Source organism: Gigantopelta aegis, chromosome 15 (genome assembly GCF_016097555.1).
Source record: "Gigantopelta aegis isolate Gae_Host chromosome 15, Gae_host_genome, whole genome shotgun sequence".
NCBI classification, from domain to species: domain Eukaryota; kingdom Metazoa; phylum Mollusca; class Gastropoda; order Neomphalida; family Peltospiridae; genus Gigantopelta; species Gigantopelta aegis.
Genome location: NC_054713.1, coordinates 19,175,704 through 19,198,406, shown reverse-complemented (window position 1 = coordinate 19,198,406; position 22,703 = coordinate 19,175,704). Strand labels below are relative to the sequence as shown.

The 22,703-nt window shown below is 39.1% G+C and overlaps 1 protein-coding gene across 4 annotated transcripts in view; it reads left to right on the top strand.

The window, feature by feature from the left end:
• The window catches only part of LOC121389996 (activated Cdc42 kinase-like), a 162,827-nt gene that overhangs the window by 117,528 nt on the left and 22,596 nt on the right, over window positions 1-22,703 (top strand). For 3 of the 4 annotated variants that reach the window (XM_041521687.1, XM_041521689.1, XM_041521690.1), the window contains 10 exons: window positions 2,035-2,161; window positions 4,219-4,233; window positions 6,784-6,933; window positions 7,456-7,562; window positions 9,179-9,324; window positions 10,093-10,251; window positions 12,457-12,559; window positions 13,533-13,653; window positions 15,405-15,623; window positions 17,945-20,010. In XM_041521687.1, the coding sequence (XP_041377621.1) occupies window positions 2,035-2,161; window positions 4,219-4,233; window positions 6,784-6,933; window positions 7,456-7,562; window positions 9,179-9,324; window positions 10,093-10,251; window positions 12,457-12,559; window positions 13,533-13,653; window positions 15,405-15,623; window positions 17,945-20,010 (3,213 nt within the window). The remainder of the gene's footprint in view (window positions 1-2,034; window positions 2,162-4,218; window positions 4,234-6,783; window positions 6,934-7,455; window positions 7,563-9,178; window positions 9,325-10,092; window positions 10,252-12,456; window positions 12,560-13,532; window positions 13,654-15,404; window positions 15,624-17,944; window positions 20,011-22,703) is intronic. The other variant, XM_041521688.1, reaches the window with a different exon arrangement.

Sequence of the window (22,703 nt, the reverse complement as noted above, 5' to 3'; positions counted from 1 at the left end):
CCCACCCTTCCAGGGTTTCTGCCAGAGGGTAAAATGGTATGGTTCCATACCCAAAAACATTTGTAGATTGTTTTTTTTAAATTAACCTTTTGTCAGTATTAATTACTCTCATCATTACTGTATGGTTTTCTTAACCCTAACCCTATACTTAACTCATTTTCTTTCTGAGGGAGGTCCCCATACCCCCTGTTGACTGTGATTGCATTCAATTCCATAGCGCCATACCCAAACACTTCTTTCTGGCAGAAACACTGCACCCCACCCCCCCCCCCCCCCCCCCCCCACCCCCACCCCATTAGTCCCTTACTGGTCCAACCGGAGGAGACTATAGTTTGACTGTCGTTTTCATCTCTGTCTACCCATTATTCCCACATATAATTTCCCAGACTTTTTTTTTAGCTATGTCTTAAGATATTGAGCTTTAAATATTGTGTATAGCATTATCATGTACTGTTACAGATCGAGTTTGACTTTCATGGCAATTTTTTTTTCACAGAGTTATGGCCCTTGAATTTAGGAGATATGAAAACATTTTGGGTGGGAAAGGGACATTTATTGCTTTAGCAGTACTATCAGAATGCTTGTTTAGAAAGTATATTTATAGGTATAGTTATTTAGACCATATTAACCAGGTTTCTTTATCTCTGAGGTGGAAAATAGTGTTTCTGCACTGTGGGTGGGATTTGGCTCAGTAGGTTGAGTGTTCGGATGAGGTGCTTGCGTCGCAGTATCGAACCACCTCAGTGGATCCATTCAACTGATTGGGTTTTCTCCTCGTTCCAACTAGTGCACCACAATTGGTAAAATATTGGTATGTGCTTTCCTGTCTGTGGGAAAGTACATATAAAAAGATTCCTTGCTGCTAATGGGAACAGTATAGCGAGTTTCCTCTGATGACTGTGAGTTAGAATTACCAAATGTTTGACATCCAATAGCCGATGATTAATTAATGTACTCTAGTGGTGTCGTTAAACAAAACAAACTTTAACTTGAACTTTATCTCTGAGATGGAAAATGGTGTTCCTGCACTAGGCTTTAATTTTTTTCTTTTATTCTCTCTCTCTCTCTCTCTCTCTCTCTCTCTCTCTCTCTCTCTCCCCCCCCCCCCCCCCCCCCCCCCCCACTCATTATTATTTGTTGTTATGTTTATTTTTGTAGAAGTTTGAAACGGCTTGAAATTGCTTGCCTCAACTTAACAGGAATGCACTAGATTACGTTCCTCCTGTTTCCAAATGCAAAGGCCTGTCGACAGTGGCTGTACTTGTTTATAATATATTACTGATAAACATAGATATTTAAGAAGCTATATCTGCTGATTTATTTTATTTTTAAAACCTGAGTAGGTACATGTACATCTTATCGTTTTGAAGCTTGTGAGGGGGACAAAAAATGCTGTAATAAAAGTTCAGTTTTGGCAGGAGACTATAGATGTATATGATTCACTGGGTGTATGTGCACTATTTGTAGATGTGCCCCAGAATGCATCAACCACCTGAAGTTCACGTCTGCTAGTGATGTCTGACTGTATGTGTACTATTTTCAGGTGTGTCCCAGAATGCATCAACCACCTGAATTTCATGACTGACTGTATGTGTACTATTTTCAGGTGTGCCCCAGAATGCATCAACCACCTGAATTTCACATCTGACTGTATGTGTACTATTTTCAGGTGTGCCCCGGAATGCATCAACTACCTGAAGTTCACGTCTGCTAGTGATGTCTACTGTATGTGTACTATTTTCAGGTGTGCCCCAGAATGCATCAACCACCTGAATTTCACATCTGACTGTATGTGTACTATTTTCAGGTGTGCCCCGGAATGCATCAACTACCTGAAGTTCACGTCTGCTAGTGATGTCTACTGTATGTGTACTATTTTCAGGTGTGCCCCTGAATGCATCAACTACCTGAAGTTCACGTCTGCCAGTGACGTCTGACTGTATGTGTACTATTTTCAGGTGTGCCCCTGAATGCATCAACTACCTGAAGTTCACGTCTGCCAGTGACGTCTGACTGTATGTGTACTATTTTCAGGTGTGCCCCGGAATGCATCAACTACCTGAAGTTCACGTCTGCCAGTGATGTCTGGTCGTTTGGCGTTGTGCTGTGGGAGATGTTCACGTATGGCTGGCAGCCCTGGGCCGGGCTCAGCGGGCAGCAGGTACAGATTTACCCATCATTCCAGAGTTTAGCTCCACTCAAAAACTGTTCCCTTCCTTTTTAGTTGTGGGTGGGATGTGGTAATACATAAATCCCAACACGAGTTTCGTAAAATCAGTACAACACACATGCAAGTGTACTAATTTTCTTTATTATCCATATTATTATTGTTAATTGTTTTATGAATAACAAGGACAGTCTAAAAATGTTTCAACCAAAACTAGAAGATGACAAAATGACGTCACATTTCACATACAATTCTGAGCTAAGAAATGGGGATACAACGTCATGTTATGATGTCGCTTCCCAAAATGACATCATTACACTTGTTATTACACGTGTGCTTCATAACTCGGTTAAGTGGAACCATGTGGATAATAAAGCTCAGTTCTAGTCCTCGTCTGTGGTGCTTGGATCATAGGACTTAACCCTCTTGGTAAACCAGTTTTAAAATCTCTCCTCTCTCTCTCTTCTCTCTCTCCCACCCCCAATCCCAACCAGTGCCCAACGATGGGTATATTAACAGCCAGGGAAATTGTTAATAAAAAATATATATAACCTTGCTGCTAATGGAAAATTACAGCAGGTGTTCTCTGAGACTGTATATCAGAATTACAGAGTGTTTGACATCCAGTAGCATATGATTAATAAATCGGTGTACACTAATGATGTCGTTAAACAACTTTGTACAGTCAGACAGGCTCAAGTATACACCTCTATTAAACAGTCACCTGCTTTGAAAGGATATAGCTTAAAATAATTCCCAGTCAAGTAGAGTACAACATGACCTGCATTAAGCAAGTGTTTGTATTAAAAAGACACTTTATATGTGGGTGTGGAACACAGGTTTGACTATGTATTTTTTATTACACTTATTTTTCGATAGTTTACACTTTTTTTTGTTGTTGCTGGAATCATTTCATGTGGCACCATTTAGTGATACCCAATAGCTGACTGTCGTTTTGTTTGTGGTTGGGTACCTTTCATTCACTCACTCACTCAATCACCCATTCATTCATTCATTCATTCATCCATCCATCCATCCATCCATTCACCCAAAATCCAATCACCCACCCACCCTAGCAAATCTCACTCACTCACCCGCTCACCCACTCACCCACTCATTCATTCATTTATTTATTCATTCATTCACTCATTCACTCTTTCACTCATTCTATGTTCACTCTTCACTTATTGGTTCTAACATTACGCCACTCTTTCTTGAAAACCTGAATTCAGTGAAAGAACTATAACTGGCTTATGTTAATTGTGCAGTGCAGGGGGAATAACTCTTTGGGGTGTTTCCTCTGAGAATTTAATAGTAAGATACAGCACTGGGATGCGAACTCGGCTCCTACCAGCTATGAAGTCCATTGGCTTGACTACTATGTCACTGAAACCAGTGGTGTGTGTTATAATTACTACACATGGCAGAAACTGTCTAAACAGTTGATCATTGTTTGATTAAACATATGAAATCTAGTGATCCGTGAGACCAAACGACTAAAACAGGTTACCATACTCACATGGGTGTTTTTGGCTCGTAACCATAATAACAGCCTCAAGTTTGAAACATTGGCACTAAAGAAATCTGCATAAATTATAAATTCAGAAAGGTTGTTAAGCGATGAAAGGAGAATGGAAGGATGGTGGTAATGTGTGAGGAAGAAAGAAAGGAACACATGATAAATGGATAGTTACATCTCTGTCTGTCTCTGTCTCTCTTTCTCTCTCTCTCTCTCTCTCTCTCTCTCTCTCTCTCTCTCTCTCTCTCTCTCTCTCTCTCTCTCTCTCTCTCTCTCTCTCTCTTTCATCCCTCCTTCCTTCCCTCACTCTGTCTCTCCCCTCCACCTCTCTCTCCCTTATCCCTCCTTCCCTGTCTGTATCTCTCACTCTTTCTGTCTCTGTAAGTGTGTGTGTGTGTGTGTGCGTGCGCGTGCGTGCGTGCGTGCGTGCATGTGTGTTTTGGTCAGTTTGAATGTGCAACATTTAGTCTGCTTTTGTCATCATTCATCAGCCTTTCTCATTCTGTTCTTTCATGGAAAACCAAAATATAAGGATGCAGCAAAGAAAGTAAGTAGTTTCCCATCAGTTTCATATTTTTCAAATGTTCTTTTTCCTTTAATTCCAACAGCGCATTCCACCTCATTTCCATTTCTGACATTTATTTCAATTTGTGATGGCTTTTTATATCTTGTGATGGCTTTTTGTCTTTTCTTTTCAAGTAAAAAGTCGAGATATTGATACTTTGTATTACTTTTATGATAGTGGCAGTGGTTGCTATGGCAGCAGTAACTGTGACAACTTTTGTATTGAAGTTTCACGTTAAAGTTTCATGTTTACATCAGTTTCTCACAATCTGTAAGTCATTTATATATGTAGATGTTCATCACAGTGCACTGAATAGGTTTTGGTTGGTGAGACATTTAAATTCCACAGAATTCTCTTTACATCTTTTAACTTGTTTTTCAGTTTTCTTTTTTCATTTGTGCCCAGGTATGTTTAGGATTTGTTGATACTGACGAGGTCTTTGATGATGTAGTTACTGCATATGTTTCATGTTGTATTCTTGACATATACACATGTAGTGAAGCAGGTTTATCAAATTTATTGGCTGAACACAACAGCCTGCAGAAAATGCCACTTCTGATTATGAATCCAAGACTAGTAAGAATTTTTTTTTTTTAATTTCATTGGAATTCCATCCAAAACTTTGAGTAAACACAAAGTGTGTCTCAACCACTGAATTTCCTCAATGTTCCGTTAATATATTATTAACATCATCAAGAGAAGACTGTACATAAAAAACACATAATACTGCCACATTTAAAAGCAAGATCTTTAGGATTCAGGGAATCTATTTCAAAGTAGAATTGCAGAAAATGATCATAGCTTCCAACTGTATTTTTCTTTTGATCTTATTAAGTTTTTTCCTTTTACTTTTTTGTCTGTCTCTTTTAAAAACATTTATTACTGCTTTCATGCCATCTGCTTTACTAACAGCAATGAAACACAGGCAGGCAGGATGGGTGTGAAGTTTCAGCACACAAGTAGCACACAAGTAGCACACAAGCAGCACACAAGCAGCATTGACACCTCTAGCAATGTCTTCTTGCTCTGACTTTTTATTTATTTTCTTTATTTATATTTTTTTGCTTGATTAATGTAACCTACTTTAACATTGGTGGTTCCATACACCAAATAAATTTTGGGTGTCATATTAAATGTACTTTAGTAGTCACTAGTGGACCAAGTGTTATATTTATTATAAAGAAGCAAACCGTCAACTTAGCTAATTGACATGATACACCTGTGAAAATTTACTTTCCACGATAGTGTTGCTGTTTTTTTTCAATGTAAATGTATCTACTTGGAATTTTACCTTAATAATAGACTTAGTTTCTTTTTTCTTTTCTCTGTTCTGCTCCTCTCCTCTCCTCTCTTCTCTTCTTTTCTCTGTTCTGTTCTGTTCTGTTCTGTTCTTTTTTTTTCTTCTTAAAAAAACAAACCGTTTTACACTTAAAAAAATAAAAAAATAATTATATATATATATATATATATATATATATATGGTATTTTAGTTGAATTATTAATGATTTGTAAGTGCTTTAATATATAATATAATATAATATAATATAATTTGAATTAGTGAATTTTACTGTAGGCGGGTATTTATTCTTGAACTAATAATTTACTATAATTTCTCTCAAAGAAGGGTGCTGAGCATGTTTTATGGAATTTTTTTCTCATGTTTTGCACATCCTTTTTAATAATACTATCTACGCTGCATGTATATGGGCAACAAGTGCCTGTGTATTTATAAAAATATTTAATCAAAACATTAATATGATGCAGTTTTGTCACAGATTTGGTTTGATAAGGACAAAATAATGAATAATAAATTTAATTTCAATAAGCTTGAGATCTGATAACTAGAAAACGGATGACGTTTCAGTGTGATCTACTGTAAAATGGACCTATATGTATAAAAATCCTTAGTCCATTTTTTCTTTCTCTTTAATTTTTTTTTAAAAATAAAAAATAGCCTACAGGTAATTGTACTTGTTACAGGCAATACACAGTTTTGCATATTTTACTTTACAGTGGGTCAAGATATTGAGCTGAAATTTTGCATATACTTTTATTAAGATCAAGTTTGACGGAGTTATTGCCCTTGAACTTTGGAAACATTACAACAGTTTTCAGGGCTTTTGTTTGCAATGCTTCAAAATACTGACCTGACATTTTGTGTATAGCTTTATCACATAGAGGACTACGTGTCAGAATTACCAAATGTTTGACATCCAATACTGGCAATAGCCAGTGATTAAGTAGTCAATGTGCTCCAGTAGTATCGTTAAACATAACCAAATTTATTACATAGAGCTAGAAATCAAGTATGTGGTTCATGGGGTTTGGCTCCTTTTTGACAGCACGACTGATTGTGCACTATGACTTCATAGTAATTCAATCAGTGTCGTAACATTTCTGAGAGGGTAATAGTGCAAATGCTTATATTACCTTCCCATGAAAACTTGTTGGCCTGGGTCGGGAACATCTATTCAGACTATTGCGTTAGCGGTACTTTGAGACTGTTTGTGACTGTCTGATGTTTGTTTGTAGATTCTGGAAGCTATTGACATGCCCGACCCCCAGATTCTGGAACAGCCCGACCTGTGTCCCAAGGAGTACTACTGTCTGATGAAGAAGTGCTGGGAGTACGAACCCGAAGACAGACCCATGTTCAGTCAGATCTTTCTACGACTACCCCAGGTTTGTACACAAGATAACCCATGTTCAGCCAGATCTTTCTACGACTACTCCAGGTTTGTACACAAGATAACCCATTTTCAGCCAGATCTTTCTACGACTACCCCAGGTTTGTACACAAGATAACCCATGTTCAGGCAGATCTTTCTACGACTACTCCAGGTTTGTACGCAAGATAACCCATGTTCAGCCAGATCTTTCTACGACTACCCCAGGTTTGTACGCAAGATAACCCATGTTCAGCCAGATCTTTCTACGACTACCCCAGGTTTGTATGCAAGATAACCCATGTTCAGCCAGATCTTTCTACGACTACCCCAGGTTTGTACACAAGATAACCCATGTTCAGCCAGATCTTTCTACGACTACCCCAGGTTTGTACGCAAGATAACACATGTTCAGCCAGATCTTTCTACAACTACCCCAGGTTTGTATGCAAGATAACACTTCTTTAATTTTAATTTTCTGTTAGCCTTTTTGTGTCGCGGCATTACTGAGTTTTTCTCTCTTAATTAATGTTTTCAGATTAGACCGGTTCTGCTGAAAGCTGTGAAGACGTATCCGGGTGTCACGGTCGACAAGGGTCACCTGTATTACAAATCCTACGATATTATTGTCACGTTGGACAAAAGGTAGGAAACAGATAATGTGACCACTGATTCTGGAAAACGTTGGAGAAACTAAGTTGGGTGTTTGGTGGGCGAATAGTAATAAAAAAAACCCAGTTTGTTATTGAACGCTGATTTTCTTTTCATCCTTAGCCTGATCTTTTACCTATGGCATTAATGTGACCACTGATTCTGGAAAACAGAAATTGTGTTTGGTGTTTGGTGGGCAAAAGTAATTTTTAAAAACCAGTTTGTTATTGAACGCTGCGTTTCCTTTCATCCTTAGGCTGATCTTTTACGTATGGCATTTAGACTGACCCAAACATCTCAAAAGATCAAGGGTCTAATTCACAAAGGATCTCTTTTAGGCTCTGCTAGACAACAAAGCATCCTCTTTGCAAGTCGTTTAGCACTGCACTGCGAGATGGCAAAGTTGCGAGAGTTTAGTGAATTAGGCCCCTGATTAAGTCTTTACAAAAAGAGAAAACAATTAAGTTTCCTTAATTTTTTCTTGTCAATTAAAAAAAGAAGAAAGCAAGAACATCATATTGAATGTGTTTTTGCTCATAAAATGTGTGTGTGCTATTGTTACCAACTGAAGAATTTTCTTAGTTACAAAAATATGTTAATGATACAAAAATATGTTAAAGATAAGATTCCGGGGTATCGTTACACTTTTGTTCTTACTTTGAAATGTTTTTGGCTTTTTTTTTTCTTTTCTTTTCTTTTTATTATTTACTCTGTTTCGTTTTCTTTCTTTTTTTTAACTATTTATTCTGTTTCTTTTTCTTTCTTTTTTTTAACTATTTATTCTGTTTCTTTTTCCTTCTTTTTTAAAACTATTTATTCTGTTTCTTTTTCTTTCTTTTTTTAACTATTTATTCTGTTTCTTTTTCTTTCTTTTTTTTAACTATTTATTCTGTTTCTTTTTCTTTCTTTTTTTTAACTATTTATTCTGTTTCGTTTTTTTTTGTTTTTTTTAACTATTTATTCTGTTTCTTTTTCTTTCGTTTTTTTTAACTATTTATTCTGTTTCTTTTTCTTTCGTTTTTTTAACTATTTATTCTGTTTCTTTTTCTTTCTTTTTTAAAAACTATTCTGTTTCTTTTGGGGGCGGGACGTAGCCCAGTGCTCGTTCAATGCACGGTCAGTGTGGTATCAATCCCCGTTGGTGGGCCCATTGGGCTATTTCTCGTTCCATCCAGTGCACCACGACTGGTATATCAAAGGCCGTGGTATGTACTACCCTGTCTGTGGGATGGTGCATATAAAAGACCCCTTGCTGCTGATCAAAAAGAGTAGCCCATAAAGTGGCGACAGCGGGTTTCCTCTCTCAATATCTGTGTGGTCCTTAACCATGTCTGACACCATATTACCGTAAATAAAATGTGCTGAGTGGAGTCATTAAATAAAGCATGTCTTGTTTTTTCCTTGTATTTTTATTCTTTTGTTTTCTTCCAGTGGTTTCTTTCAAACACTGTTTTCTTCCAGTGGTTTCTTTCAAACACTGTTTTCTTCCAGTGGTTTCTTTCAAACACTGTTTTCTTTCAAACACTGTTTTCTTCCAGTGGTTTCTTTCAAACACTGTTTTCTTCTCTGATTTAACCTGAGTTTTGTTATTCTGTAATTGTGTCTTGCAGCCCCACGGATCCCCCAAGTCCCGGGATGTGGAAAGGAGCACTGAACAGTGGCAAGTACGGTTTCTTCGACCCCACCAACAGCGTTCCCTTCATTGAACCGAAAACCAGCCCTGTCTGGCTGCCAAAAACAAATCTCACTAGAAAAGGTTTGTCCACTGTTACGTGTACATGTAGCTACCTAAAAACATCTTTTTGTGGCACACTAATTTGACTTTTAGCAGCAGCTTTTGTCTTGCCTTTACAATGTAAAAATGAGAAATATATTACTTTTGTGGCGGTGATGTTGTCAACTTTTGCGTTAAAGTTCAAAATTTAACAGTAAAGTTTTGCATTTAGTCAGTTTTTCATAAACCATAAACTCTAAGTCAATAAAACTTGGTTTATAGTTGCACTGAAAATGTTTATGATAGGTGAGGCCAGGGGTGGGGGAAAATAAAATTGTCAATCGGTCCCACCTGAATGTCATAACTACCGGGGGGGAGAGAGAAAGGAATAAATAAAAGAACATTTAAAAGACGATATTTGCCTAATAGATTAGTTTAAAAAAAAATCATAGTCCAGTTGACGGATAGGAATTTGTTCCAGTAATAGAAATGGACAAGTGCTTCTGACCGACAAGAATGACAAAAGTGGGACCGGCAAACACACGTTTAAAAAAACGGTCTCAGAGATCGAGAATCAGTCCCAGACTGGGAAAAAAGGGTTTTTCCCCACCCCTGGGTGAGGCACTTAATTCTGCAGAATTCTTATTTTCAATCTTCAGTTATCACTAGGAATTATTTTACCAATTAACAATAATACAGAAATTTGTGATAGATTACAAACATTTTAATTACAGTTATATATAGTAAGATTCATTGATTAATGTCAGGTATTTGATGTTAATTTTGAGCCCTGTTCAATGTGTGTTTCAGAATCGGGCCGGAAGTCTGGTCGTAAGATCCGCTCGGACATGATCAGTCGGCCACAGAACGACCTCCGACACACCGGCCACATTGGCTATGATGGGGCCATGTTCGGTGACGTTGCCTTCATCGGCGAAGCTTTCGAAAAGTTACCAACTCGAGTCTCAGGTACAATTTAAACAGCTTTAACAACCAAAACTCAATTCGACCTTTGCACTTGTAGATTGGCAGATAACATGTGTGTCACAGTGTAATCCATTTCAGGTTAACTTGTGTGTCTCAGGTGTGGTGAGATGTACTCCACTAGTAAAGCGCTATCTTGATGCGCGGTCGGTCTGAGATTGATCCCTGTCGGTGGGCCCATTGGGCTATTTCTCGTTCCAGCCTGGTATATCAAAGGCTGTGGGATGGTGCATATAAAAGATCCCTTGCTACTAATGGAAAAATGTAGCGGCTTTCTTCTTTGAGACCACATATGTTTGAAATCCAACAGCTGATGATTAATAAATCAGTGTGCTCTAGTGGTGTTGTTAAACAAAACAAACAAATGTACGTCTCAGAGCTATCAATTTTCATTGTGTGTTTTTCATTGGATGCTATGTCTGTAGCAACTAGGTCATCCATCACCTATAGTCTGTTCCAGCCTCCCTGAACAATGTTTGTTGTAAATAATTTCAGTTTGATATGGCATAAGAAGAAAAATAAAAATGTTTGGAAAAAAAAACCCCAAAACACCCCCCCCCCCACTCTATTTGTGTGTGTTATTTAGAAAAAACGTCTGCTGAGAAATAAATAATTTGTAGTAAATATCACGAGTTCCCTGAGGGAAGGACTCGGGCACTTATGTCTTTAAATGTATAACACACATGTGTGTGTTATTGTTGTGTGTTATCATAAGTAATGAAGGATGTAAGAAATAAAAGATTCATCACAAGTGTTTTTTAATATGGAAAATATCGACCGAGTCTGTGTTAATTGGTATTTATTGAGGCTCTGTCTAGACAAATACTGATTAACTAGATGAGGTTGATATTTTACATATTAAAAAACCATAAGTAGCGAATTCTTTTTATCCTATAACACTTGTAAAAGAACACTTCATTATAAATTTAGTAATATGATGTCGTCCTGTTTAGGACAAATGCAGTTTGCACTTCCAACTAAATCTCATCAAAATGTTACACTCAGGTATGCAAGTCTTGTTGGCTGTAACCAAATGCAGTTTGCACTTCCAACTAAATCTCATCAAAATGTTACGCTCAGGTATGCAAGTCTTGTTGGCTGTAACCAAATGCAGTTTGCACTTCCAACTAAATCTCATCAAAATGTTACGCTCAGGTATGCAAGTCTTGTTGGCTGTAACCAAATGCAGTTTGCACTTCCAACTAAATCTCATCAAAATGTTACGCTCAGGTATGCAAGTCTTGTTGGCTGTAACCAAATGCAGTTTGCACTTCCAACTAAATCTCATCAAAATGTTACGCTCAGGTATGCAAGTCTTGTTGGCTGTAACCAAATGCAGTTTGCACTTCCAACTAAATCTCATCAAAATGTTACACTCAGGTATGCAAGTCTTGTTGGCTGTAACCAAATGCAGTTTGCACTTCCAACTAAATCTCATCAAAATGTTACACTCAGGTATGCAAGTCTTGTTGGCTGTAACCAAATGAACTTTGCACTTCCAACTAAATCTCATCAAAATGTTACACTCAGGTATGCAAGTCTTGTTGGCTGTAACCAAATGAACCATTGACAGCAAAACATTATTAACCAAGATAAAAAATAGAGAATACTACATGAGCGGCCATTAGATACTGTTTACCTTACAACAAGTTGTTTAAAAACATATCTAACGAGAAAAAGTGAGTTGGATAAGTTGTTAAACAACTCATACTAACGGACATGAATGTAGTATTCTAATTGTTATGTATCTTCAGAAAAGTTTAAAAATAAATGTAAATGGCTTTTCCAACTAAAACCTATGTACGGCTCAAGCACTTATACATGTAGTTACCTTGTGCATCACAGACAAGTCAATTTCAGGTTAACTTATACATTACAGAGTGATCGATTCGACCATGCTCTTTTTTTTTTTTTTCATTTGATGGTATGGCATTGGTGACCTGGGCCCAGACTTTAACGTAATGCTATTTGAATGGTGTTGCCATGATGTTAAAGTCTAGACTTTAATAAAGTCTAGACTTTAAGGTTTATAAGCACGGGGCCTGGTCATCACCTAGGAGCAGCCAGTCGTGTGTCTGTAAAATGTTGATGCACGTATATGTGTTAACACTATGTGTGTTATCAAAACTAACGAATGATGATGGTCTCATGAAGGGGTGTGTAAGAAATATCTGTTGTTGTTGTTGCCAGGGAAAGGAGGAGAACACAGCGTGGGATCGTCCATGTCATCAATACCCGGCTACAACGACCACCACGACGGCTATTCAGCGTCCAACGGCTACGGCCACTCTTGGTGAGTCGTTACTTTTAAATACTAAATTAATTATTACAGGAGGCAAATGTTTCCTTTGAAGTGCTTTAAATTAACATTCACATTTCTGTCTATGAATGTCAAACCGTGTTGAGTGCGTCATTAAATAAAACATTTGTTTCTTTTTTCTTTCTGAATGTCAAACCAGTGTTCATGACTGGTATATTAATGTCCTCATGTGTATTGACCTATATATAGGGATGTACATATATTCTTCAAAAAAAAGTAGGGGAACCTGAAATATTAATGTTAATATCAACTATTAGACCGAACATACGTTTTGACCACAGACATCCTAGTAAAGAACGTTCAGGTCTGTTTATCAACACAACGAAAGACATTCCACAGTTTGCACGTGCATCACGCAGTTGCCCCGTTCACTAGCGTGGGGTGTCATTCTCGAGTTTGACAATTTCCAGGAATGTCTATTAATCACTGTGGAACATTATTTCTGTCAATCTTTTTCATTATGTTGATCTTACAGTTGTCATTGTTTTGTTTTTAGTCATTTTTATTGTTTGAATTTGCAATTTATTGATAAAAAAAGCGTCAGCTTTCAATGTTCACTTTTGACCCCAATCGTCTTTCAAGATCTTTGGTGGTCATAAAACCAACTGTAATACTGAACTAACCAGTTGTAATGTTTGCCCAATTAATTCACTATTATCATATAACCATTCCCCTCAGCTAATATACCTTACAATTTTGGCAATTGTAAATTCTTATTAGAGTTGCCCTACTTTTTTTTGAAGAGTATATAAAAGATTGCGGGGGTGGGGGGGATGGACGGAGTACATGACAAAAGTATATGAATTGCAGTGTCCAATTTCAAAACATTTCAAACCCATAACCATCTAGTAGAGGCACTTACGATCTGTTTTTGTTATTATCAGGTGTCCTCAAATTATTTCCCTGCAGAAAGGTGGCATAACAGTATTGTTGTGTTTGTTTTCAGGATAAGTCAGGAGTCTCTAGACAGTAACGCAACCCCCGGGTCGGAGACCGGCAGACAGACTCCTCCGTACCAGGACATCGACGACGATTCACTCTTCAGCGACTTCAAAATACCTGATCTGGTATGTCACCACATCTCTTCACCAATATTGATCACATAAGAATTGGTTGTCATTTTTTTTTGGTGTGATTTTATGGATGTATAAAGTTGCGTAGTGTAGTAATTTTATACTAAATTTGAGACTGTTAGACATCGATTAATTCACAAAAAATTACAAACAGTTTTATGATTACAATGAACACTTCTATCTCTAATGTCCTTCTTATGACCAGGGGCCTAATTCACAAAGCTCTCTTAGGCTGTGTTAGACAACCAAAGTATCCTCTTTGCAAATCTTTTAGCATTGCACTGCGAGATCGCAAAGTTGCGAGAGTTTAGTTAATTAGGCCACTGTTTTATGAAATGATTTCCCATTTGACACGTAATGACGTCATCTTCTGAGGTTTATTGAAGGATAAAATTTAGTTTTTAAATGGAGTCGTCCAATCAGAATATAGTAAATCGTATAAAGGCGGGAAGTTTGTAAAGATAGTGTTTTAGATGTGGAGTTTCAAGAGGTTTAAATATAATGGTAGCTGTAAAGCTGTGAGTTAAGAAAAAGGCCGAGATCGCACAATGTAGATGTAGTAAATAACCACAAGTTATAGATTTGTAGGCTTTGTTCATGAGTTTTATAGACTTTCCCTCCCAGTGGTAAAGCACTCGCTTGATGCGCTGTCGATTTGGGATCGATCCTCATTGGTGGGCCCCTTAGGCTATTTCTCGTTCCAGCCAGTTCACATGACTGGTATATCAAAGGCTGTGGTATGTGCTATCCTGTCTGTAGGATGGTGCATATAAAAGATCCCTACTAATGGGAAAAATGTAGCTGGTTTCCTCTCTATGACTGTAAAAATTAACAAATGTTTAACATCCAATAGCTGATGATTAATAATCAATGTTCTCTAGTGGTGTCGTTAAACAAAGACAAACTTTTTCCCCTGCTGGCTTTTATAGACATAGTGCCAAGTGAAAGCCAATAAGCTTACTAAGGTTAAAGCCACAACGGCACAATCACAAGTTTTAATACATTTGACTTAAATATAAGTGTTTTATTAGACATTCGTGATACAAAATCTTGCATATGTAATACGTGTCCACCCAAATGACACAATGTTCCTAGCCAGGACGCTCAGCGTTCCATCAATTCCATAAAATTCAACACACTTTCCAGACGAAGTAAGTTGTGTTATTTAGTCAAACTTTTGTTAATCATAATATAGAATGGTGGTATGTAATAAATGCAGCACCGCATACCAGTTGTTTTGTCATGTTATTTATTACGCTCATTTATAGTGCACAAGATTTATACCACTTGACCTGTACACAGTCTCGTGGTATAACATTCTTGCATACTATAAACTTATGCAGTAAACAACTGGTATGTAGTTCTGTAGGCTAAGAATATGATGTCATTCCTGGCTAAGAATATGATGTCATTCCTGGCTAGGAACATGTCATTCCTGGCTAGGAATATGATGTCATTCCTGGCCAGGAATATGATGTCATTCCTGGCCAGGAACATGTCATTCCTGGCTAGGAATATGATGTCATTCCTGGCTAGGAACATGATGTCATTCCTGGCTAGGGAGATGACGTCATTCCTGGCTAGGGAGATGATGTCATTTGTATGAACATCATTTGTATGAACATCAAATAGCAATAATTAATAAATCAATGTGTTCTAGTGGTGTTATTAGAAGAAAAAAAACCTAAAAACTTTTTAATTTGCCTAGAAGCCCAGTCCTGTGACATATATACTTTTGTTTGTAGGATTCTCTTGATTTCGGACCCTCCTTCATGGACGAAGTCCTCCGTGCGTTGGACGAGAAGGAGAAGAAACTAGAAAACAGACAGGAGAAAACGCCAACAAACGGCAACACCAACGGTTTTGACGAGGAGCCGTCCCTGAGAGAGAGACGATCGCAGTCGCCTGGGCCCGCGGAGGCCAAGACTTCCCTGCCACCTCTACCCACCAACCCACCTCGTGTGGTAAGGTCATAATATGTGTTGGCTTTTTTCCCTGCCACCTCTACCCACCAACCCACCTCATGTGGTAAGGTCATAATACGTGTTGGCTTTTTTCCCTGCCACCTCTACGCACCAACCCACCTTGTGTGGTACGTTCATAATACGTGTTGGCTTTTTTCCCTGCCACCTCTACCCACCAACCCCCCTCGTGTGGTAAGGTCATAATACGTGTTGGCTTTTTTCCCTGCCACCTCTACCACCAACCCACCTCGTGTGGTACGGTCATAATACGTGTTGGCTTTTTTCCCTGCCACCTCTACCCACCAACCCCCCTCGTGTGGTAAGGTCATAATACGTGTTGGCTTTTTTCCCTGCCACCTCTACCACCAACCCACCTCGTGTGGTACGGTCATAATACGTGTTGGCTTTTTTCCTTGCCACCTCTACCCACCAACCCCCCTCGTGTGGTAAGGTCATAATACGTGTTGGCTTTTTTCCCTGCCACCTCTACCCACCAACCCACCTCGTGTGGTAAGGTCATAATACGTGTTGGCTTTTTTCCCTGCCACCTCTACCCACCAACCCACCTCGTGTGGTACGGTCATAATACGTGTTGGCTTTTTTCCCTGCCACCTCTACCCACCAACCCACCTCGTGTGGTACGGTCATAATACGTGTTGGCTTTTTTCCCTGCCACCTCTACCCACCAACCCACCTCGTGTGGTAAGGTCATAATACGTGTTGGCTTTTTTCCCTGCCACCTCTACCCACCAACCCACCTCGTGTGGTACGGTCATAATACGTGTTGGCTTTTTTCCCTGCCACCTCTACCCACCAACCCACCTCGTGTGGTACGGTCATAATACGTGTTGGCTTTTTTCCCTGCCACCTCTACCCACCAACCCACCTCGTGTGGTACGGTCATAATACGTGTTGGCTTTTTTCCCTGCCACCTCTACCCACCAACCCACCTCGTGTGGTACGGTCATAATACGTGTTGGCTTTTTTCCCTGCCACCTCTACCCACCAACCCACCTCGTGTGGTACGGTCATAATACGTGTTGGCTTTTTTTTTATCAGTTAAAGGGACAGACCCTAGTTTTTAAACATTACGATATATTTTTCACTAAGTGTTGGGTTTTGTTTTCACAGTTAAAGTAACAGACCCTAGTTTTTAAACACTACAACATATTTTTTACTATTAAAACTGTTTTTATAATTTAAATTAGTAGTACTTACATTTTATTAATTGGAATATTAATTTTTTTACACCTGGAGTGGCTGTGGTCATCCAAGTTTTTGTAATACGCCAAAACTCATTTTTCATAATTCTAAAAACGCACGTTCGTCTGAGAAGTCATGGGGCTATCGAGACAAGCTCTAGTTATTTTTAGACTATTTCCCTGTTTAAACACCACAGACTTTAGCATCTCTCTGTTATATAACTTTATCCAAATGTGTGTTACAGGTTTGTAGATTAACTAACTGCATGGCTCACCCTGCCCATTGCCAATTTAATGAACTGCTAATTTTTATACTAAGTAAGTGGCTACAACATTTGATAGCTAATAATTTTTTTGTATAAATTGGCCCTTTGTCAATCAGTTTGCAGGAAATACTCTACATATTTAAAAATATTGGTTGAAACTAATTTCTTTCCCTGCATTTGCATATGCTTTGCTTATCTTATGGACACCACAACTAGTTAAAGGCCGTGGTATGTGCTATCCTGTGTGGGATGATGCATATAAAAGATCTCTTGCTACTAATGGAAAAATGTAGCGGGTTTCCTAAGACTATGTCAAAATTACCAAATGTTTGACATATAGCCGACCGGCCTCGGTGGCATAGTGGTTAGGCCATCGGTCTACAGGCTGGTAGGTACTGGGTTTGGATCCCAGTCGAGGCATGGGATTTTTGATCCAGATACCGACTCCAAACCCAGAGTGAGTGCTCCGCAAGGCTCAATGGGTAGGTGTAAACCACTTGCACTGACCAGTGATCCATAACTGGTTCAACAAAGGCCATGGTTTGTGCTATCCTGCCTGTGGGAAGCGCAAATAAAAGATCCCTTGCTGCTAATTGGAAAGAGTAGCCCATGTAGTGGCGACAGCGGGTTTCCTCTCAAAATCTGTGTGGTCCTTAACCATATGTCTGACGCCATATAACCGTAAATAAAATGTGTTGAGTGCGTCGTTAAATAAAACATTTCTTTCTTTCTTTCTTTTCATATAGCCGATGATTAGTTAATCAATGTGCTTTAGTGGTGTCGTTAAACAAAACAAACTAACTATACTCTTATGGCTTTTAAGTATTGTTACTATTCTTCTTCTTTTTTTCAGGAGCCACGCAAGTCTAGTTATTCTGAACCCAAGAAGCAGGCTAAAGTGAAACCCATGTCGGCATCGGAGGCTAAGATGATGGAATCGGCAATAGCGCTTGCCAACGAGTTTGCTGAGAAGTCCACGCGGAGTAACATGAATTGTGACAGCCCACCTCAGTCGCCCACCACCAAGTCGGAAAAGATTCGCAGTGATTCTGAGAGCAGTGGAGACTCCACGAACATTATGTCCAAGTTGAAACTGTCGATGAAACGCAGTCCGAAAGTGGAGCGTAAGAGAACGTTTTCCGATGATTTAGATAACAAACGTGATATCGATGATGAGCTTCCCCCAGAGGCGCAGGAGGCATACAATGTGCTTGTGGTTCGTGGACCAAGGGGCGAAAAGGAGAATTCGCCGAAACGTCAGACTCCAGAGAGATCATCTGCTTCTCCACGCGGTTCGTCGACGTTCGGTGAAACATCGGTCGCAGCTCGAGTGGCATCAATTTCAAACGACCGGTCGTCAGTGTCCCCGCGGTCATCAGTGTCTCCACGATCGTCGGTGTCGGAGAAACATTTTGTGTCGAACAATAATGTAACGAGCAGCTCAGAAACTGTTAAAAGTGCTTCCGAAATGCATATAAGTTCACCAAGACCCATCCCCCCTAAGCCCGTCCCCAGGCCTCGAGTGGACACAAAGAAGTCGGAGATACCCGTGCCCCGACCTCGGCCCGAGGTTCACCGCGTGGAGCCCATCCGACAGATCAGTCAGACCAGGGAGGTTAGTCCAGCGGAGACCACTAAGATAGAAAGCACCAAGATAGAAAGTACCAAGATAGAAAGTAGCATCTCTATATCGTCATCGGTGACGAGGGACAAGAGGGACAGTCCGCCAGAGAAGCCAAAGAACCGCGAGGAGTTGAAAAAGACAATCGAGATTGTTCGCGAGAGCTCGCCGAAGGTCGACGAGAAGACGAGCGAAGATTCGGTCAACTCGTCGTCTTCGTCGCGAGCCGAATCGGAAACAAAAGAAAGTGAGTTGATTGCTTCGTCGCTGTTCGCAGATGACTTCAGCGAGCCGTCTCCCCGCGAGATCATGTCGAAACTGGCACGCGAGAGTCGAATCCGGCGCTCGCTGGACCACCAGAGGGGAATCCTTGGAGGTGGGATGGGCGACTCGGCCGAGACACAGAAGAGAAACCTGCGGGAGCCGTCGGGGATTCCCGTGAAGAGCCTGCCATCCCCGACCGTGGAGGAAGAGGAGGTGGACACAAACCCGCTGCGGATGCTGCGCGGCGGAGCCATCCCGATACGGGCGAGCCACGGCGCCGTAGGTACGAACAACAAATCTTCTCTTAGATACCCTAAGCTAAACTTTACTACTACCCATGTTCAATTGCAGCGTCAGTTGAGTGAGCCGCAGTGCAACGGATGGCACGAGCCAGCAACGACTGAAGCAGAAGTAGAAGCAGCACCGGCGGTCCCACCCAGGACGTACAGCAGTAGTCTGAGCAGCAGCAAGCCCGCCAACCCTCTCCCCCTCCCTCCCAGAAAGCCCGTCTTTTCTGGGACGCTGAACGCAAAACCCTGGGAGAGGAGGTTCCCTCTTTCGGTTAATAAGGACGATTCACGTCGCATGCCCCCTATTTCAAGACACCTCTCCTGCCCCCCACTGTCCATGTGTGAGTCTGTGCATGATTGTGCCCCCCACCTCCCGCCCCCGCCGCCTCCCCCCTTAGACAAAGACTTCGAAACGGAGGAGGAAGATGATAGTGTCTTCCATTCGGAGCCGCCACCACCACCGCTGCCACCATCACTAAATCACTCCTCGTCGGCTCTCACCAGTGGGGCCGACCTCAAGGTCATTCTCCCACCGCAGGGGAAGCTGTGCATTAGTAAAGTTAAGTGCAGTCTTGAACAGTTGGGCTTCTTTGACCACCAGGACCCGTTCTGGGTGCAGACGGTGCTGCTGCCAGAACCGAACGTGTCTGAGAGTTCGGACGAGGTTTCGCCACTTCTGCTCACTAGCTACAAGAACTCTGAGAGTGTCAGCTATGAGGACTTGCTAGACATTGCACTCGATAGGTAATTGGTACTTGTATAATCTTCGCGCTGTATACATACATACATATATCTGTTTTCATATATACTCAGCAGCTCTGCGCTTCTTGTAGACCGTGTCCGCAGCTTCTCGCAATGGGTGCAGGCTCTTATCGTGGTGCTTAACTTCTTTTGAAAAAAACCCTAAAATTGTTCAATTTCATTGGATGTCTTGAAAAAGTATGTTTAATTTAAAAAAAATATTTGAATTTGAAAGTAGTCCTTAACATCTTTATATAAATTCATTGGTTCCTTAACTTTTTTGAAAATAAAAAAAACCACCAAAAACATTTAATTTCATTGGTTGCCTATAAAAAAATCCTTCAATTTCATTGGTTGCCTATTAAAAAAAAAAAAATTCATTGGATGTCATGAAAAATCCTACTAATTCCATTGGAGGTCTTGAAAAAGTATATTTAATTTTAACAGAGGACTTTGAAGTTTTTGAATTTGAAAGTAGTCCTCCTTAACATCTTTTTATAAATTCATTGGTTCCTTAACCTTTTGGAAAAAAAACCCCCAAAACCATTAAATTTCATTGGTTGCCTATAAAAATCCTTCAATTTCATTGGTTGCCTATAAAAAAATCCTTCAATTTCATTAGATGTCTTGTTAAATCCTACTAATTTCATTGGAGGTCTTGAAAAAGTATGTTCAATTTTAACAGAGAACTTGAAAAGCTATTTTAATTTGAAAGTTGTCCTCAACATCTTTTTAAAAATTCATTGTTGCTTTTAAAACTTATTGAGTTTCATCAACTATTTTTAATTTGATTGGAGGCTTTGAAAAATCTTTTAATGGTTGATAGTTATTTAAATGTGAAAATTGTTGTATATATCAGTTTCCAGTGGTCATAATTGTTGAAATGATCTTTGAATTTGAAAAGTACTCAATCTGTCGCTGTGTTATTGTTAAAAGTTCTTTGAAATTTAAGAGCACCTTAAAAAGCATTATGGTTGGAAAAATTATCACATTTAGAAATGGCGAATATAATTTTGCAACTACTAATTGTAAAACAAAATACAGTTGGGATCTGCAGTAACTTGTATCCCTAAAATGTGCTGAAAAAGCATCTTATTTAGAAAGTTTGTCAACCAGCGGCTTGCTGCTACTAACTAGAAAGTGAAGTGTAGCTAAGTTTTGCAATATTTTGCATCCCAAAAATACAGTGACATATTTTGTGGAAAATCAGCTGCCTAATCCTTTGAGCAAAATGCTTTGTTTAGCATGCGGTTACTCATGCATTTTATGCTTTGACTAAGTACCAGAGGCCATAGAAAGTCCTTCATGTAAGAAAGGTGTAACCTATGTGGAAGAACTAGATATCTTTTATCATACTTACTCACTGTAGGCAAGATGTGACAATTGCCGTATGTAATTTTGACATGCAGTAGCCAAATTATGTAAAATTATGTAAAAAATATTGGTAAAAATCACCACTGTAGGTTTGTTGATTCAGCTAGATTCTGTTGCACTCATTAGAAGTGACCTCGAAAAATCCTTGAATTTCGGGGTGGTGGCTGTGAAAAATTTGATAAATATTTTGAATTTATGATTTAAAAGGTTTCAATGTTGTATTTAGGTCATTGGAGTTACTGAAATGTGTTCTAATTTTAGAAAAATATGATAAAAGTACAATAAACATTAACACATTTATGTTAAAAAGACATATGAACACCAGAATTGGCATACTCTTAAAAAAACTAAAAAAACCACCAACATTTTGGCTTTAGATTTGGTGTTGGTCAGTGATACTTGTTTGTAAACATGAGTGTCAAATGTGTTTATACATGCATGCATGCATAATCTGCAGTAAGGTATGATGTAGTAACAGTAAAATGGAGAATTTTACATACATGTTGAAAACAATAGAAATGTGCTTAAAAGGTCCTGGGGTAAAACCAAAGTCTTTACACCTATACGTGGACACTGCAACTGACTATTTCACAAACTATTTTCTTCCCTTTTTCTTACATGAACGACTTTCATATCATTACAACTGTATGCAAATGGTACCCAACTAACAACAATGAGAACAATCAAAACAAGAAGAAAGAAAAACAAAAGCAAAAAAAAACTATTTTAAATTAATATTGAACATGGATATAAACATGAGAATTTATTGTTTAAAACATTGTGAAAGACCGAGCAAGTAGTTTTGCATTTTTACCTAGACTGTGTTAACATTAACCAGGACAATATGATGACGTGCACCATTTTAACTGTAAGCTGTATTTTACATTGCGATATATATAGTGTAGTTGGGTTTTTTACTTGATAATTTGCTTGTCAGGCAAGCTGCATTAGGCTACTCACAAAACTGTAGTGATACAAGATGTAGATACTCAGTGATATACAAGGTGGCTTTATTCATAACCTCATCATGTGAACAAAGGACTTCAGCATCTTGACTTCAGCATTTTGACTTCAGCAGTTAGTTGATAGTCTAGGTCATGACATTGATAATATAGGTTAAAGTATTGATGGTCATCAGTTGTCTTGGTTATGATGTCATTTTGCCTTTTTGTTGTCTTCTGCACAAAGGGGACATCTCTGAAACAAAATTATGTGAACAGCTATACATGGAAGTAAAAAGAACTAGAACAGCAAAATCTCTCTTCTGGCACAGTATCTGTTAACAATTGATGACATCACTGGAAACACATTAACATGCATTA